This window comes from Mirounga angustirostris, unplaced genomic scaffold (assembly GCF_029215605.1).
Source record: "Mirounga angustirostris isolate CCGP_5_RB_7025 unplaced genomic scaffold, mMirAng1.0.hap1 SCAF_13, whole genome shotgun sequence".
NCBI lineage: Eukaryota > Metazoa > Chordata > Mammalia > Carnivora > Phocidae > Mirounga > Mirounga angustirostris.
Genome location: NW_026991721.1, coordinates 110,320 through 129,244, shown reverse-complemented (window position 1 = coordinate 129,244; position 18,925 = coordinate 110,320). Strand labels below are relative to the sequence as shown.

The 18,925-nt window shown below is 48.8% G+C and overlaps 1 protein-coding gene and 1 long non-coding RNA gene across 6 annotated transcripts; one reads left to right on the top strand and one right to left on the bottom strand.

Moving 5' to 3' along the window:
- The first annotated feature begins 3,667 nt into the window (after positions 1–3,667).
- On the top strand, positions 3,668–5,367 carry LOC123856800 (uncharacterized). Its single transcript, XR_006793744.2, has 2 exons — positions 3,668–3,835; positions 5,196–5,367. It is a non-coding gene; the product is annotated as an uncharacterized LOC123856800 (long non-coding RNA).
- A 327-nt stretch (positions 5,368–5,694) lies between these two features.
- On the bottom strand, positions 5,695–18,922 carry PSMD13 (proteasome 26S subunit, non-ATPase 13). Of its 5 annotated transcripts, none has more exons than XM_064575903.1 (13): positions 18,789–18,922; positions 17,592–17,670; positions 13,986–14,065; positions 13,845–13,900; positions 13,562–13,605; positions 13,293–13,379; positions 10,792–10,963; positions 9,521–9,600; positions 9,316–9,441; positions 7,670–7,732; positions 6,975–7,055; positions 6,694–6,810; positions 5,695–6,239 (listed from the first exon to the last, which is right to left on the bottom strand). In XM_064575903.1, exons 1-13 carry the CDS (start codon positions 18,881–18,883, stop codon positions 6,030–6,032), a joined length of 1,290 nt encoding a protein of 429 aa, XP_064431973.1. In that variant the 5' UTR covers positions 18,884–18,922; the 3' UTR covers positions 5,695–6,029. The 5 variants fall into 5 exon arrangements, with proteins under 5 accessions (XP_064431973.1, XP_064431974.1, XP_045748875.1 ...); XM_064575904.1 differs by having other exon boundaries at positions 5,695–6,157; XM_045892919.3 differs by having other exon boundaries at positions 13,986–14,020.
- Positions 18,923–18,925: the final 3 nt, after the last annotated feature.

Sequence of the window (18,925 nt, the reverse complement as noted above, 5' to 3'; positions counted from 1 at the left end):
CAGCTGTGAGTGGGAGGATGTGTGCAGGTGGCTGGTCTCTTCTACCCAACCCCCAGGGGCAGTAGCGACAGGTCAAGGGCAGAGATAGGTATGTGCTGGGTGTGCGTGGATGAAGGAGATGATGGTGAAGATTCAGGTGACAGGGGTACTTCTGTCTTCCAGAGCCTTCAGGAGCTCTTCCTGAAGCCACTCCTGTCCAGAATAGGCCGGAACAGGCCTGGCTCACCCTGATCCCTGGGACCTGCTCCCTCTCCAAGCCTTGGTTTCTCCTGCTGTTACAGGGGACTCATCTGACGCTGCACCCCTCAGAGACTTTCACTTTCTTGTTCATTGTGACGCCCTGCCCCTCGGCCACCACTCCTTTCTCCATGGGTCATCTCATTTTCCTTCCAGGTGGAAGAGGAGAATAGTCCAGGACACAGAGCAGTGGTCTGTGGAGGCTCAGTGTGGCCTCAGAGCAATGAAAGGAGAGGCCATGCCATCTGTGTCTGCTGGAGGCAGCAGGGATCTGCGTAGGATTTGGTTTGAACAAGTGGTTCTGGGGACTAAAAACCCAGTCAGGTTGAGGTCTGAAGCTCACCACTGGGTGGTAGAGCCCCCGGAAGCTATGTGAGCGTGGAAACAAGGAGGGTAGGTTTGTGCTCAGAAAGGTTGGAAAGGTTAGGCCTGTGGGAATGGATGAGAAGGAGTTGAAAGCAAAAGCTGGTGTAGCATAGAAGTTTGAGGGCGAGGCCTGGGACATTTCTCTCCCTTGGACCGCAGTCCCCAGGCCCCTTGTCCTGGCCCTCACCAAGGCCTCTTCCATCTAGTACCCCCCCCACACTCCTTATAACCCTGCCCCCCCAAGCTGGGAAGGGTGGAGAAGGCCTTCCTTAGAACCAGGCCTGGGTGGTTGGGGACAGCAGTTCTTTTCTGTGAAAAAAGAAACACTGTAGGCTGCACAATTGATCGTCTGACCCACAGTCTTATTCCTGACCGGACCCCAAAGCTATAATTAAAGGTTTAGGCGGAAGGGATTACTCTAGAGGAGGGGCAGAGCCCCCCACGGCCTGAGGCTGGCATTGGGACTTGGGACTCAGCATTGCTGGAGATAACATTCAGGACACACTCCCTCCTCCAGCTTCTGAGGGCTTGCCTCCTCTCTGGAAAACCAAGACGAAGGAAGACGGTGGGAGGTGGGGTGGGAAGCCCAGAAATGAGCCTCACATTTAGAACAAGTGTGGTTTCCAGGGAAGAACAAATGTAAAATCACGTCTCCCATGCAATGTATTCAGATCATCAACTCACCATTTCTAAACAGGCAGACGGGGGCGTGATCGTACCCCGTGAGGGTGGTGACCGCGGCTGAGTCTGGGGTCAGGTGCCCTGCTGCTCCTCAGCTCTGGCCTGCACCCACGCCGATCAGGTCGGAGATGGCTAAAGGGTGCACTCTGGGCTGTGAACTTTATCACTGTGCACAGTAATCTAGGTCATTTTGACAGTAGAATGAAACCCTGCCGAATTCCTTCTCGTCTGACTCAGGTGTGTTCTCCTCAAGCCAAGCCAGTGCTGGCCATGCGATGGAAACTGTATTTGTCCTTCCAACCCCAGCCAGTCAGCCACCTCCCCCCCAACTCTCCTTCTTTCCCTCCCCAACCAGCCTTCCAACACAGACTGAAAATCTGCCAGGCGCCAACAGTTCAGTGATGAATCCAACAAAGTCCATGCCCTCATGGGGCTTATATTCCAGCCATGAAAGCGGACTGTCAGTAAGGTATGTCTGAGGAGAGGTCATTGGAACAGGACCTTGCAAAGGCTGTCCAGGCAAAGGAACCAGTGTGGGGGGGAGTGAGGTGTGTCTGGAATGAGGCAGGGGGCTGGCATTAGTGGGTTGGGTGCAGGTGAGGGCAAGGTCAGACCGTTCAGACCTGGGGAAGCCAAGGGAGGGAGGTGGGCCGGGCCTGTGGAGGAGGCTGAACTGCCTCAGTGGTGGGAGCTGGTTGTTCCCCAAGGGCTGCTCTGGCTACTGGGTGGCGCCAGAACGTGGCCAGAGGACACGTTCAAGGTTGGACTGGGCGAGGGTGGGGAATCAGCTTGGTGGGGTGTGGTGATGTTGGTGACCTGGTGTGGAGTGTGAGCACCAGAGGAAAACGAGGGTGGTGCTCAGACATTTGACCTGAGCAGCCGGGAAGGGAAAGAGCAGGGGGACACACTGCAGGGCCTTGGGAACTCCACCAAAGGTGGGGATAAGGGTCAGCATCAGTACATCCTAAATATCATGATTGATAAGCAGCTGGGGTGTCACAGCCAAATGAGGTCTGGAGAAGGTGGATGGAGAGATTGCAAAAGTCCTGGGGCTGTCAGGGGTCAGGTAGGATCTGGACAAGCTGGAAGGAAGACCAGGGGCTCGTCATCCAGTAACCAAGGACAGAGGGGCTGGAGAAGCTGCTGGGGACTTGAGCTTGGCATCTGACTCACCCCAGGGGCTCAGGGTCGCTGCTCTCCTGGAGGACAGTAACTGGGGTCGACAGTGGGTCACATCTGGTCACTTCCATTATCTCAAGGAAATCAGCAGCAGGTCTCCGACGAAGGTGTGTCTGTTATGTGTAGGGGGTTGTTGGTACAGAGAGAAGGTGTGAAATAGTCTCTCAGAGAGCAGGAAAACAAATTTACTGGTAGATGTTTGCTGTGGGAAGAAATGAGTAACTCATTTTCTGTAGAAAAAGAAGAGAGGCGGGGAGGCTCTGAGCTCACACGTGGCATGTGGGCGGGTTACACGCCGATTACCCCAGGGCTGGTGGGTACCGTGGACCCAGCACATTTGGCCCTGGGAGCCTTTACCCGAACGTGGGCCCAGAGGCAGGGGCCTAAGTGCCCCCTGCCCCTGAACTCACACTCACAAAGTGTCTGCTGACCTTCGGTGCAATCGTGAGGGTCTCCCCTGGGAACTAAGGCTGTCATGTCCGTGGCAGCACTGCCAGAATCAGCGGGGGGCTGTTCAGACTCACCACGTGCTGCGCCTGGGAGGAGCGGGGCTCCGAGAACACCCAGCTGGACCATCAGTTAAGAATCAGAAGGCTAGGGCGCCTGGGTGGCTCAGTTGGTTAAGCGACTGCCTTCGGCTCAGGTCATGATCCTGGAGTCCAGGGATCGAGTCCCGCATCGGGCTCCCTGCTCGGCGAGGAGCCTGCTTCTCCCTCTGACCCTCCCCCCTCTCATGTGCTCTCTGTCTCTCTCATTCTCTTTGTCTCAGATAAATAAATAAAATCTTAAAAAAAAAAAAAAGAATCAGAAGGCTGGGCAGCTCAGCCAGGAATTCCTAAGTGAGAGAATTTTAAAATAGCTCTACACAGCGCTGCCAGCTACACTCCAGATACTTAAGACTCACTCTTACCTTAGGTCACGTTCCCCCTCTTGCATTCTCAAACTCTCCAACTCCCCTGGTCCTGCTTCTTTGTTGAGTGCCTTTTTCACAGAGAAATGAAGGCCCTTTGAAGAGAGGGCCAAGCCTGCCTGCACTGCGAAGGGCTCGAAGCCCCTCGGGTGCTACAGCAGGGACAGTGCCTGGAGGCTGCTGGCCCGAGGCTGGCTCTCGCCCACTTCCAAGCGGGCGTCCTCTCTGCCAAGCACCATGACAAGAGGGGACAGCTGCAGCTCCCCGCCTTGAGCTATAAAAAGCCCCAACACCCGAGTGAGCAGATACACGAACTTTGCTGGACTCCAGGAGGAGCTCGGCTCAACTACCATGCTGAGATTAGGCTGTACCACCAGGCTGCTGCAGGCCCCTCTGAGGGGCTGGGTAGTTCCCAAGGCGCACGTCTCTGCCAAGCCAGCCCGGACACCCACTTCTCCCACGGTGAGTACCTCCAGTGCCATAGGAGCGCTGACTCGAGCAGGGGGCGTGGGCAGTCCTACATTGTGTAGAAGATGAGGTGGGTTTGGGGGCAGGATACAGAAGGCCAGGCTGGTAAAGGGGAGGAGGAATATATTCTCAGGCCTGCAGCTAGAGGTGGTCCTCGTGCTAGAATGCAGTCCTATGGCTGGGACACTGTCCTTCCTCCAGGAAAGAGGTCCTTGCATCCATCTCCTGGAGGTCAGGCTCCCAAAGCATCCAGCAGAGTCAGTGAGGGGATGGTGGTCTCTCTGTTTTCAGGCCCCCTGTGTTCTGGCAAATGAGGGGTGCTAACAGCTGAGCTTGAAGGGCACTCAGTGTATATTCCAGATTTGCTGCTCATTGAAGGGGAAGAATGGGTTGCTTTGAGGGTTCGTGAGAGCACAGGCAAAAACACAGACCTCAGTCACTCTCGTGCTCCAGGAGAGCAGACAACTACCTCTGTGTTAAGCATCAATAACCCAAGGTCTCGAAGGTCATTTGTTCAAGGTCATATGACCGGTGACGCTAAGATCTGAACCCAGCCTAGGGGCCCAGTTCTGGGCAACGTTGCTCTGAATCCGCTGGAAGGCCAAGTCAAGAGGAAGAATTGGTTTCTGACCCGGCATTGGACTCTGTTTTAGGGAACAGGGAGGGATGATTGGGCCCGGGCTCTGTTTCAGGAGGAATCCGAGTATAGCTGGTTCTTTGGAACCTGGCTCCAGGTGAGATGGCCTTCGTGTGCTTGTGTGTGCGTGCACATAAATGCACACGCAGCACGGGGAGTCCTATTTCCTCCAGCCAGGCTTCTGAGCAGGACCGCCATTTAGGGAAAAGGCCCTGCCCTTGTTTGTGGGACCCGAATCTCAGCTGTCTCTTCTGTCCTGCACAGCACCTGACACACACGTCTGCCAGTATCCGGAAGGGAGGGCACATGTTGCGTCTGGTCAGGAGTTCAAGGTCGAGGGACACATGGCCTGGCCAGGCAGGCTCTTGGGGGAGGAGGGGGCTATGATAAGAGGTCCTGCTCCACAGAGACTGGGGCCCAGGGCTGCTAGTCTGGGTCTCTGCAGAGGCTGTCCACACTGATGATTACAGTAGTCCTTGCTCGTGCATTGCAGGCTTTCTCCACCTGACAAAAAAGAAGTCTGGGGCTGGGCTGAGGGTCCCACAAGAGCAGAGGGGGCAGGGCAGGATGTCTCTAACTCTGGACGGCTGCTCTGGTTAGAAGGCATCCCACGCCGCAGGGACAGGGGACAGAGGGGCAGATAGACAGCCTTCCTCAGTGAGCCAGGAATGACCTGGTGATGGTCTGGTGGACTCACATGTGCTTTCCTCAACCCAGGAGCAAGCCATTGGGCTCTCTGTGATGTTCCTCAGCTTCCTGATTCCTGCGGGCTGGGTCTTAGCCCACGTGGACAGCTACAAGAGAAGCTCTGCAGCATGAAGGCTCTGTACCTTGGGCTCGGGCACAGGGCCAACGGTCCCATTAAACCCCTCCCTCCACCCAGTGTTCACTTGGTGGCTGTCATTTGTGTATGAGCACCCCCTCCCTGGACACTCAGCACTGGGCTGAGGGCTGCTGACTGGGGCGCTGGGGCACCGGGGCCCCAGAAGCCCCTGGCTGGGTGGTAGTGGGTGGACACCATGTCTGAGCCACAAGAGATAGGACTTGCTTCCCTGGCCCCGTGCCCTGTATGTGCAGGGCTGCCCTTTTCCCAGGGTAGGAAAGGAGGGCTGAGGCCAAACCCCCACCAAGCCCTACCTCCCATCTCCTGCTTTCTAATCTCTTAGGCCCAGGTTTGACCTGGAAGCTAAGACTAAGAAAACAGAACCACAAAAAGGACAAAACAAAGGCGTTTATTATAGGAATATTCTCATATGACACCAGAGATGTTCACACAGGTGGATGTAATGGAGATGAGCCTCCAAGTGGTGTCCCCACACACTTCAGAGCTACTCCTTCTCATTCCTCGGGGCACATGCACACTCTTGCCCGCCTCGTCACCGGAGACCCGTGACCCCTCCCCACTGTGGGCTATGGGAGAAACCCACAAAGGAGGCTTCTCTCTACGGCCAGGCCCCCTATCAGTGATAGTCCTGTTTTCACAGCAGGAAGAACAGTCCCCACTCCACAAACAGAATCCCACCCCCCATCCCCAATTAAATGCAGATCTTCTCAGCTGCCACAAATGGGTGAGGTGGGGGGCACTAGGTGAGGATATCGTGGGCCTGGTGCTCCACCAGCATCTCCATGCTCCTCACATCGGTGCACCAGAATTCCAGGCGGTCCTTCATCCCCTTGATCTGAGGCAAACCAGGACCACACGGGTGTTAGGACACTTGGGAATCCCAGGCGTACATCTCCAGCTAATTCTTTAGGGCAGCACTAATAAAAAGGACACCAGAGCTGGGGGAGTGGGCTGTGTGAGAGGGGATCATCCCAGTCAATTCTTATCGCAAGGACATTTAAAAAAACTTGCATGAAAGAAAACAGGTAAGAATAGAGGAAATCCACAGGATTAAATTTCCAGCAAATATGGACAAGATGGATCTGAGCTCAAACCACAGAACTAGGAACATATTTGATCAGAGTACCAATTTTAAGATTAAAAGGCATCATCAGCACAACCAGCACTGTAATTATGATAAGCTTTTAAATGCAGGGTTCAAACCCCAGGCCTAAATTAGGTTCTTTGAAAAACCCTTAGTCCCCACAGCAATAATACATTCTCTGAAATCTCTCGTCAATACTGCTTTCTTCCTAAATGGCATCCATCCAAGCGAAACTAAGACAGCACAGATACCATCCGAACCACCCACAGAAGTGAACTATGTGTTACCTGCTGCAAATCCAACACTCGGGGCTGCACCCAGGTCATGTGAACCCGTTTATCCACCTCATCAATGCTGCCTTTCACCAGACCCACCGAGAGCGCCTTCATCACCAGCAACTCCACCTGCTCAAAGAGGGGCTGATGTGAGTCACCCGAAGGCCCTAAAGTGTGGGGGAATGAGACAGTGTCTTCTGTGGTTTGGAGTCTGGGGAGCAATGCTTATAGGAGCTCCAACCCCTCTGGGTGGCAGCTTTACCACTGGACCGTCCTGAGTCCAACAACTGTACCTCGTTCACAGTGATTTTAGCACTCTTGGCAATTTCTTCAAAAGTGAGTTGTCTGTGATTGGCAGGTCGTGTGAAAGTCATCTGAAAAAGAATTTTTTGTCAACTATTTTTCCAAATAAAAATTGTCAGAGAACGAACTGATAAGGATGTTTTTGTCAATTCTTGCTCTGAAAATACAGATCTTATTACTATCCCACATACTAAACTTTTCCTTAACATTAGCCATGTATCTTATCAGGAACAAGCTTCTCATGCTCAGATACTAAGGTGAAATGAGCTTCACAGCAGTTGTTGGCAATGGTCAGTATTCATGCCCCGAGCAAGTGCTTGAGGCTGCTGTGTGCCAGGCCTGTCCTTGAGCTGGGAACAGCGTGGTGGCCCAGAAATGTAAGGTCCATTTCCTCAAGAAGCTTAAATTCTAGTCGGGAAACACAGAAGAGCATGTCAAATGGCACATATAATGAGGTGGCAGCTACTTCAGCTCAGACTGGCAGGGAATACCTCTCTGAGGAGGCATTATCTAAAATGAGACTCAAATACAAACTTAAAAAAGCCAATGGTGGCAGAAGATAAAGGAAGGTAGTGGAGATGGGGTGTAGCCAAAATATCCCTACAGGAGGCTTGGAGAGTTTGCAGGACCCCGTGGGCTCACCTGCAGGGTCTGAAATCAGAGTGGTTCCTGGGTGCTTGCTTACCTCCATGAGGCACAACAACTGAATTTTCCTCAGAAGCTGGGCTTCGTTGGCTGCTAAATCAGGCTGAAAAGTAGAAAAATATCAGTTACCTAACCCGGGCTTTGAAATTCTTTCTACAACAGATCGAACGAAAAGAAACTTGGCACATCCAAACACCTTACACTGTAGGGTCACGGAGGCTCACTTTTCTTAGGACACCATTAACTGGTGCTTCCCCAAAAGGCTATGCTCCCACAAAAGGCATTTACCAGGTAAGATGCCTACTAATGCCGCAGACACCAGGGGGTAGGACCCAGGTGCAGGCGTTTCAAGGAGACTCTTGGCACAAAGAAAGGCAAGGAAGGACCCGTCCTGTGCCTGAGCAGGTCCAAGTGCACTGCCTGCTTGCTCAGCTCCATGTTAAGTGGGGCCTCCGAGGAACACATTCCTTAAGTTCCAGGGAGCTGTTCTGAACTGGAAGAGCAAGTCATTAACTTGTGATGAAACCAGCACTGTTGTGAGAACCAGAACATGCCCTTCTGCATGACCTGCACAGTCGCCTGGCAGGTAGGTCACGGGTCACTGCTGAGCAGAGACAAGAAGGGAGAATGGGTTCCCTGATTCAAACATTTAGGAACTCACACCCCAACACAGGCAGTCCCCCCAGGGACATTTCTGCCACAGGTATGGGACAGGTCAAACTCTTCACCAAGAGCCCACTCAGCCCAAATGGGCTCTCGCTTAGACAGATACTGCAGACAAGGCACCTCTGATGTTCTTTCTTTCCTTACGTTTCTACAGCTAGCCATCTTTCTTTCCATGTGGCACATTTGTTTTTTTCAGAGATCAACACACGGACTATAGTTAGGGTTGGCTGGTCTCGTTTTCTGCCTCTTCACAGCCCATTTACATCTACTCGGCTCCATTATGTGTGAATTCTACAAGTTTATTTTGAAAAGTACAAAAACAATAATTCCTATCACTATGAACAATTTAGTAATATTTGCTTCTAATAATTTCATTTAAAAAATAAACTTACTATGAAAGCTCAGGTCCGTGTTAACACCTCTTCTCCCTAATTCACACCTCCCAGAGGCTCCTCTCCTAGCCCAGTGCCCTCTCCCCTGCTGACCCCTTTCCCTCTACACTGACCATCCCCCTCCGCCGCCCCGCACTGACCACTCCCTTCCTGTACAGACTGTCCTGCCTTCCCGAATCCCAGGCTCTCCCTGGCTCTCATCACTCACTCACTCTGGCCTCACAGACCCTATTTCAGTTCAGCAACATGCTAAAAGCTTCATTTCCTCTGTTGAATATACTCTTCTCATATTCTTCACTTGGTTAAATTCTACTCACACCTAAGAGCAGACACAGAGCATTACTCCTTTTGGGTCCTCTGTGACCCCGTCACCCAGATGACACTCCCCTATCATATTCTGTTAGTAGCACTGAGCACTATCATAGTAACTGAGTTACTACTGTAACTAGCCACTTAACCACCTGCTCTATGAGAGCAAGACTGGCCTGTCTTTATCTCCTGTCTCCCCAGTGCCTGGGGTGTAGAGGGAAGGTGCACAGAAAACATCTGTTAAATCAATGAACGGACGCAGCATGACGGAGAGCCAGGGGCTCTGTAGGAGCGCTCAGCCATCCTTCCCATGACTGACCTGCTGGCCCCAGGCGGTCTTCAGCGTCTGGAATCTCTCTACGTTGCCACTGTTAAAGGCATAAAGGGTGTCAATCAGCCACTGCCGGTCGGTGCTCCTCAGTGATTCCAGCACGGGGTGCATGAGCTGCGAGGAGGAGATGGTTAGCTGGCAAAAAAAATCAGTCTCCCCCTTGTACAGAAATCTGTGCCCAGGGTGCACTTACGAGTTCTCCAAAGTTAAAAACTCCCTCGCCAAGAAGTCCTGCTAGTCCCAGCGTGAACGCTCTCTCCTGCTGCTCAGACACTGCGGCAACAACATACCTCCAGTGACACCCCAGTTACGAGAATCAGTCCTGTCTGCCTTTAAAAATCCCCCCAAAAGTGAAGAAACCACTCCCTGTAATGGTTATATCACAAAGCCTTAACACGTTTCTTTTTTTTTTAATTTTTATCTTTTCAATTTTTATTTTATGTATTTTGTTTTTTAGAGAGGGAAGGTGGGGAGGGACAGAGGGGGAGAGAGAATCTCAAGCAGGCCCCATGTCCAGCGCGGAGCCCGACGTGGGGCTCGATCCCCTGACCCTGAGGTCATGACCTGAGCCAAAACCCAGCGTCGGATGCTTAACCGACTGAGCCACCCGGGCGCCCCATTAGTCCTCTCTTTTACAGTACTGGATCAACTCAAATTATACCTGGAACCACATATACAGGTTTTGTGGGAAACACATTCATTCGTTTACTTACTTCTACCTAAATACATGACTATATTTATATTTTCTATTTCTATTTAAGTAGTTAATCTACTTCCTGGAAGCATTACCTCTTATTTCTCTTAAAGTCAACTCATCAAGCCTCTTTTCAGAATAGAGTGAACCTACTTCCTGTTCCCATACAACAATTCCCCACTCTCCTGACCGCGTTACTTGCTTTTTCCAGTATGTTTTTCTTGAGATGCAGGAATTAAAACTGCACTACCATTTTTAGGAGTTGCTGGTCTCCATAGCTTCAACAGTGTACTGTGAGAAACATCTAAAATGGGTTCATATTTCTAAACACCCTCCTTGCACTTTCCCCAAAACTATCATTCATTTTTCTTTCCATTCCTCAGATACTTGGAAGATTTTTCTAAGGTATTCCCCTGGGTCTTGTTCAGTTTCCGGCACAAGATTCTCAGGTGCAGGGTTTCACCATGCCCTTCATGCTGCAGGGGCCAAGACGCTGACGTCGCGGTGCTTCTCACAAAGGCCTCTGATTCAGAGAACAGGAAAGACTGGAGAAGGAACAGCGAAGGACTACGGGGCGCGGCCTCGTTTTCACTTGAGCTAAATGCTGAAGGCAGACCCGGGGAGAAACTGATGCTTACACGGCTCTTCCCACCCTCTACCACCTGGGCTTTTTTCAATGAGGGATGGATACACCAGAGTAACTTCTGAGACCTGCTACCATGCCTCAAGAGCGTGCTCCCCCGACATGGACTTTAATGGCTCCATGTTACCTGGCAGATCCTTGATGTCGACACAGCCCAGAAACCGCAGGGCATCTTTGTAGTAGGCCGCGTGGTTTCCGACTGTTTGATAGTATTTACTGGAGAGGTCGTAGAAACGACTGTGAACTGATGTCACACCAGGGAGGTTGTTGAGCATCTCTTCAACATCTTCAATTGTTTCCTACATGCAGGAAGCAAGATCGCCTTTCTTTTTAACTTAAAGCACTTTTAAGGAAATATATGACACAAAGACTGATAGACAGGACTATGTTAAAATGGAAAACTTCAGTTCATCCAAGACACACACACAAAAGGACAAAAACAAGCTACAGACTGGGCAAAGGCATTTACTGCACATGTAACCCACCAGGGAGTATGACCAACACTGTATAGAGAACTCTTTTTTTTTTCCCCAAAGATTTTATTTATTTATTTATCTGACAGAGAGAGAGACAGTGAGAGCAGGAAGACAAGCAGGGGGAGTGGGAGAGGGAGAAGCAGGCTTCCCACCAAGCAGGGAGCCCGATGTGGGGCTTGATCCCAGGACCCTGGGACCATGACCTCAGCCGAAGGCAGATGCTTAACGACTTAGCCACCCAGGCACCCCTATATAAAGAACTCTTACAAATCAACAGGAGGAAAGCAACACAGAAAAAAATGGGCAAAAGGAAAGATATTAACAGGCAATTTACAGAAGTGGAGACATGAATGGAGTGGTCAATAAACCCCCAATGAGATGGCATTTCATCTCCACCAGACTGGCAAGAATTAAATAGTCTGAAAATACCAAGTATTGAAGACACGAGCTTTGGAAGTGTTTGTATGGTGCTAGGGGAGCGTGAGCCATCCTGGAGAAAGGTTTGACCACATCTGGTAAAGGCGTAGAGCATACACCTTATACCTGTAGCCTCACCTCCAAGCACATGTGCTGGTGAGATTCTGCCCACATACACAAGGAACCAGGCACAGAAACAATGATAACTAACAGCACTGTTCGTAATAGGAAAAAGTCCTGAATCCCTTCAAGAGGAGACTGATGCATAGGCTATGAAACAGTTGTAACAGTAAAATACCAAATAACACTAAGAATGAATGGTCACAGGTACCTACATGATGACTCTCAGGCCTCACACCGAGCCAGTAACTTAAAACAATACTACATTATCACTTAGACTTACACACCCCTATCTAGTGAGCATCAGGAACCACACAAGCACGAGGAACACCAAACACACGCACGGGAGCACTGCTGGTGCACGAATGTGCTCTGAGGGCCCAGCAGCTCCAACTGTGCAGTGCTGCCTCATTCCTAAGCCACGTGGGGTACGTGGATACCCATGACAGAATTCTTTATAGTGTTTTATGGCTTTCAATATGTCTTAAATATTCCAAAGCAAAATGTAGTTAGGTATGCATGCAGGATAAGACTGGGAAGCAACAAGAAATAAGAAATGTTATTTTAGGGCAATGAGAACATCAGCACTTACCCCAGTATTTTTTTTTTTTTTTTTTTTTTTTTTTTAGATTTTATTTATTTATTCATGAGAGACAGAGAGAGAGAGAGAGGCAGAGGGAGAAGCAGGCTCCCAAGGAGCAGAGAGCCCGATGCGGGACTCGATCCCAGGACCCTGGGATCATGACCCGAGCCGTAGGCAGACGCTTAACCATCTGAGCCACTCAGGCACCCACCCCAGTATTTTCTTAAATATTATGGTTACCAAAAAACCCAAACCCAAACCCAAAACAAACACAGGTAGTCTCTGGTTCAGCAAGGTGGACTGACCACATAAGTTGGTCTTACTGCCACCCATACCCACATCTGTCCCCCAAATTACACTGAAATGGAAATAAGAAAGAGACAGGAAACTTCAACAAGGATTAGGAGGCAGAGAGGGTGGAGGAGCAGCCTGTGACCTGTCATGGTGAGTGGGCTGACCCTGGTCAGTGAGGGCCCATGTGGACAGTCTGGGGCTGTCTGGAACCCTCCTGCTGACAGATGTGCTGTGCTTGCCCAGGGCAGTCCTCTTATATTAAAGGATAACAGGCCTCATAGCAGCAACTGACTCTCAATGGTTTTGAAAACCAAAACCAAAACTTGCACGCACACACGCACGCATACACACAGAATGATGGGGCAAAGAAATGTCAGCAATGGGAGTGTGAGAGAGGATATATCAGAGTTCTTTGTGCTATGTTTGCAACTTTTCTATAATTTAAAATCACTTGAGGGCGCCTGGGTGGCTCAGTCGGTTGAGCGACTGCCTTCGGCTCAGGTCATGATCCTGGAGTCCCGGGATCGAGTCCCGCATCGGGCTTCCTGCTCGGCGGGGAGTCTGCTTCGTCCTCTGACCCTATCCCTTCTCAGGTGTTCTCTCTCTCTCAAATAAATAAATAAAATCTTTAAAAAAAAAAAAGTCACTTGAAAGGGTAAACTGGAGAAATAGGATTTTCCCCCCATAACCATAAACCACTTTGTAAACCAAAGACAAACCTGTACTATGCACGCTTACCTTTGTGACCTGTAGGTCCCCAATGTTTAATTTTAGAGCTCCAATCGCAGTTTTACACAGGATCACTGCCTCGTCACTACTTTTCACCTACAGATGTCAGAAACAAGGGGACCTGAGAAGTGTGGGCAGGAGATGAACTAACACCTGCACACTGGCTTCACTTACAGGATAAGAGACACGCTGGTCTCTACAAAGTGTGTACAGCAAGTGGAGACACAAAACCATAAGTCACGCACATTCTAAAGATTTGGCTCAGACTTCGTATTTACCTTTTCGCGAGTCTTTTCCAGAAAAGTAAGAGCCACATTAGGATCTAGAAACGGCAGAAGAACAATGTCAGAAGAACCACCAACAGAGTATCTTTAGAGATTGGTTCCTACCAATCACAATACAGGTAGGATAATCTTTATGTTTAGATCATAAAATATAATAAAAACGTAACTTAGAATCTGGCATTTTCTATCAAAATGTAAAAGTTCAATTAACTTATATTTCAAAATCACTTTAATTACCATTTGGATCTGCTCCTTTATGACACAAAATGAGACTCACCAGTCATCTGTCTAACTACATGAAGAATGATTTCTACCAGGGACAAAGGATTCACCCTGAAATAAAAAACACCGGTCTTTGAGTGTCATTAAGCATCTATGTTTTCATGTTCAAAGTAAAAAACTGACAAAGGTGTTTTACCTGTGTTCAAATTCACTGATGAAGTTTTCATAAAGCTGTGGAACCAAAACACGTAGAGTAATTACAGGATGTCTTTCAATCTGCAAAATTAAACGTGACCGCAATGCCCACCACATAGCAGGCACTGCAGAAATATTGGCGGAATGACACAAGACCCATATTTGGGTTTATTAATCACCAATGGATTACTGAAGAAAGCTATGGTTTTCTTCCTGGGAATTAGATCCCTGACCTATACGAATCTCCTAGAGACCAATTCCTATATTTTCTCCAAAGTATTTTAGGGAAAACAGACTATCAGTTTGAAAGATTCACTAACCTTCAGATTTTAGAGGGTTGCAGCCTACACTACCAAATTTATTAGCCATTCAGCAAACACTTCAGTACGTACGCAGGCTCTTTGCTAGGTACTAGACACAGAATGTATAAAATAAAAGTTGGGCTTTCAAGGGTTCCTGGCCTAGTAGGGCAGACTTGTAAACAAGTAAGTGACAATACTGTGAGTTTACAGCGAAGAAAAAAAACACATGGCTGGATCAGCCAAAAGGAGAGGTTCCATAAAAGATTATTCCAGAAATGGTGATAATTGAGTTTTAAGTAAGGAAGAACGTAAGAGAGCTGGACAAATTTGGTATGCGAGAGGAGGTATGGAGTTGGGAGAACATTCCAGACAGGAACAAACATGTGCAAAAGCACTGAAGACACATTGCACTGTGTTTTAGGAGCATTTCTGAAGGACAAAGACAGTGGGCGGCACTGGCGCTTGACCTTGTCCTGAAGGCAAACCAGTGCCAGTGGAAACACATGGTCACACTTCTACTTTATAAGCATGACTGGGGGCAGGAAGGACAGAGAGGGAACAGAGGGAGGGACAGAGACCAGCTGAGGCTACTAGTCAAGACAGGAGAGTGAGGGTAGACAAAGGGTCTGAGAGGTTCGCTGGTCACAGGAAAGGAAAGGGGAACTGACAATGACCTCTGAGCTTAGCACCGGTAACTGGGCAAAGTGGGGAGAGTGAGCATCCAGATGAGCTTATCGCTGGGTAACTGGGCAAAGTGGGGAGAAGGAGCATCAAGATGGGGTCAACTTGGATAAGGAGAGTCTGCGATTCCTCTGGGATGTGAAGACAGAAAGATGGAAATGTCCCTGTGAAAGAAAATGTGGTGCATATGCACACAGAGTGTAGGATATTATTCAGCCATAAAAAGAAGGAAATCCTGGGGTGCCTGGGTGGCTCAGTCGGTTAAGCGTCTGCCTTCGGCTCAGGTCATGATCCCAGGGTCCTGGGATCGAGCCCTGCATCGGGCTTCCTGTTCAGTGGGAAGCCTGCTTCTCCCTTTCCCACTCCCCCTGCTTGTGTTCCTTCTCTCACTGTCTCTCTCTCTGTCAAGTAAATTTTAAAAATCTTAAAAAAAAAAAAAAAAAAAAAAGAAGGAAATCCTGCCATTTGTGACAACACGGATGAAACCGGAGGGCGTTTTGCTTAGTGAAATAAGTTAGACAAAGAAAGACAAATACTGTATGACTCACTTCTACGTGAAACCTAAAAAAACTGAAGTCACAGATAACAGAGAACAGATTGGTGGTTGCCAGAGGCAGGGGGTGAGGGGTGCAAGAAATGGCTGAAGGTGGTCGAAAGGTACAAATGTCCAGTCATAAGATAATTAAGTCCTGGAAACAGAATGTACAGCACAGTGATTATAGTTAACAATACTGTGCTGTATATTTGAAAGTTACTAAGAGAGTAGATCATAAAAGTTGTCATCACGAGAAGAAAAAAAAGCATAACCGTGAGATGGATGTTAACTAGACTTACTGTGATCAATTTGCACGTATGCATATACCAAATCATTACATTGTACACCTTAAACTAATACAGTATTATACGTCAATTATTTCTCAGTAAAACTGGGGGGAGGGTACAGCAGCCAGTTAGTTATTTAAATCTGGCATCCAGCATGGGGCGCCTGGGTGGCTCAGTCGGTTAGGCGTCTGCCTTCGGCTGAGGTCCCGATCCCAGGGTCCTAGGATTGAACCCTGCATCGGACTCCCTGCTCAGTGGGGAGTCTGCTTCTCCCTCTGCCTGCCACTCCCCCTGCTTGTGCTCCCTCTCTCTCTGTCAAATACATAAATAAAATCTTTAAGAAAGATAAATCTGGCACCTAGCAGAGAGCAATCTAAATAAAATGGCTTTTTCATTACAAAGGACTATTTCAAAGATATCTTCTTCATTAAGAGGGTATTCTAACTTTTCTGATATCCATTACAATTTATGTAAAAACCCCTCCAAAGAAAAAAGAAACTCAAAATTACTACTGGTCACTGCAGATTCATGAACACTATGTATCTGAAAGTTCTGTGGGCTGAGTCCCAACAATTTTTAAAGGTTTGCTTGCCCACTGAAACAGTAAACGCCAGTCTGCTGACCTAAGTGTTACGTTACATGGGGTTGAGGTAATATTTTGCTCTGTGTAGAAAGTGATTTAAAGACAAGAGAGCAAAGGATAGAGATGAATAAGCATGAATTATTCATCGCTATGATATAGAACCTTAGGGAACAAATACGAAGATAGCTCTAATTTATCATTTTTCCACATAATCCAGAAGACAGAATGCCCAGCAAAATCTTTAGGTGTACAGATGAATACAAGTTCCTTTGAAGTAGTGAAATGTCAAACTGGTGGGTATAAAACACAAGAAAATCTTAGGGTCCCAGGTGGTGGGGTAATAAGGTGATAAGCTTCACTGTGAGCACATATAAAGTAACGTATCCAGGGCAAATAACTCAAGCTATCAAGAACTAGTTTTTGGTTCCAATGCAGGTATATATCTCCGATTCATTCAGAATTTGAAAGAGAAAGGCATCAAAGATGTCAAGAAAGATTTTAAAAAGGAAGCTACCAGTGAACAAATTGGTGGGGGTTTGCCAGGGAGTGTAGGGAAGGCTGGGGCAGAGAATGTTCTTTTTCCCCCTGTTAACAAAAATTCTAAAAGTGCTCTACCACAGAGGATTTCTCCCTCCAAACCTCCCCACCTCCATGTGAAGCACAAAAGAGGCCCTATCTTCCACGCTACCCAAGAGAAAGCATTTGGGCAAGTAAGCAGAATCAGTGGGAGTGAAGAAAGAGTGGTGATGACGGTTATCTATAAGATTCCTATGGTTATCTTCCACTATATCCTACCCCCACCCCCACTGATTTTGCACTTTCAATTTTGAACAACAGTTTCCAAAAGTACAGTACTGGAAAAAAAAGTCTATGAACAATAAGATACAGGGCCTCCTATGCTATAAGACAGGATTTTAGGCAGGGATTTCAGAAGAATCCGGACTGTATTTGAAGCTTCTTCTACCACCTATCAGCTGTGATCCACGGCAAGTTACTCAATCTCTTGGTGTTAACTTCTACATCAAATGAATAGGATAACAGTAGTGCTTATCTCCCAATGTTGCTGTAAAGAGTAAATGAGTAAATATACAAAACCCTTAGAACAGTACCTGACATACTGACTGCTGAGTAGGTATAGTGTGTTACTAAAAAGCCCACCTATTAATTTTAAAAGTTATTCATATTTATATAATCTGACCTAGCATGGCAAATCATTTACCTTAATGAGGCCATCTCCTTGGGCAAAGCATGGGTCCTGCACAAAATCAAGCACCTGGAGTGTCAGCTGATGCCACAACCTGAAAAACATAAGGCCCTTAAGACCTATAGACTGATATCCAGTCACAGACACCGCCAGCCTTGGTGGTCCTATCAAATAACAAACAGTAGCCAGTTCCTGCTGTGTAACGGGAAGAAAGCTAAAGCGGACGCCAATAAACCTGAGCTCTTTTCCTGGCTCTGCTAGTCAACGGTAGGCCACCCTGGAGGACGTCTTTTTAGAGTCCCTCAAGAGTTACGGTGAGGTCTGGCTGAAACCAAGAATTTGGAATCACCCATATCTAAGTTGAAATCCTGGCTCTTCTACTTATTAGCTGATTATCTCAGGGAAGGAGCTTAAAGTGAGCTTGTTTCCTCCACTGTATATGGGACAAATGAAGGATTAAAGGGGCAAAAGAATAAACCCTCTAGAAAAATGACAGTACATTTGAAACCAAAGTCTAATTTTTAAGAATGCAAATAAAAACGCTAATAGCAGAAGGCTGCTGAACGTCATCCAAAAATGTATTTATTTTCTGTGTAAAAGGCACAATGCTGAACGCTAGGGCTGTTACCAGGGAAGTTATTACTAGAGGTGGACTTTCCCATGGAACAATGCTGGCAACTTACTGTTTTCATTTAAAAAGAGGTCGGTGCTTAGCCACAGACAATCAACGGGGGGAAAACAGAACTGCACTCGGTTCTGCTGTATCCGCTCCAGACCGCTGAGCAGGGTGGCGCAGACACAGCCCCACGACACCAAGGCTAAGACACCAGAATCTGCTATTCAAAAGGGCCTGGCAGCCGGACCTCAGAAAGGGCGCTTGCCTGTTTGACCGGAATCAAGAGCGAACATCCTTTAACGCCCCGAACCCTCTTCGAAATACCGGGCGGAGGGGAATTCAGAACCTCAGTCACAGCCCCTCGGTCAGGATGGCAGTTAACCCCAGGCCCCCCACTCTGCCTGTGGCTCTGCTCCTCAGTCCCCGTGGGCTGTCACGCCCTCCCTTCTCGGCGCACCCCCGGCCTCGCCTGCTCCCGCTCTCCGCCCGCGGGGCGGAGCACCCTCGGTCCGTCACAGTCCCGCCCCTCCCCCCGTCGCCCCCTCTGCCTCGCTCTCCCCGCCCTGGGGCCCGCGGGCCCTCGGCTGGGCGCTCACTTCTTCGTGTAGAGCTCCTCCAGGCGGTGCCACACGGCGGCCTGGCCGGGCCCGGAGCTCTGGCTCTGCTGTAAGAAGCCAGGAACGTCCTTCATGACGGCAAGAAGGCCCTGCGACAGCGGCAGTGTGGAGGTGTC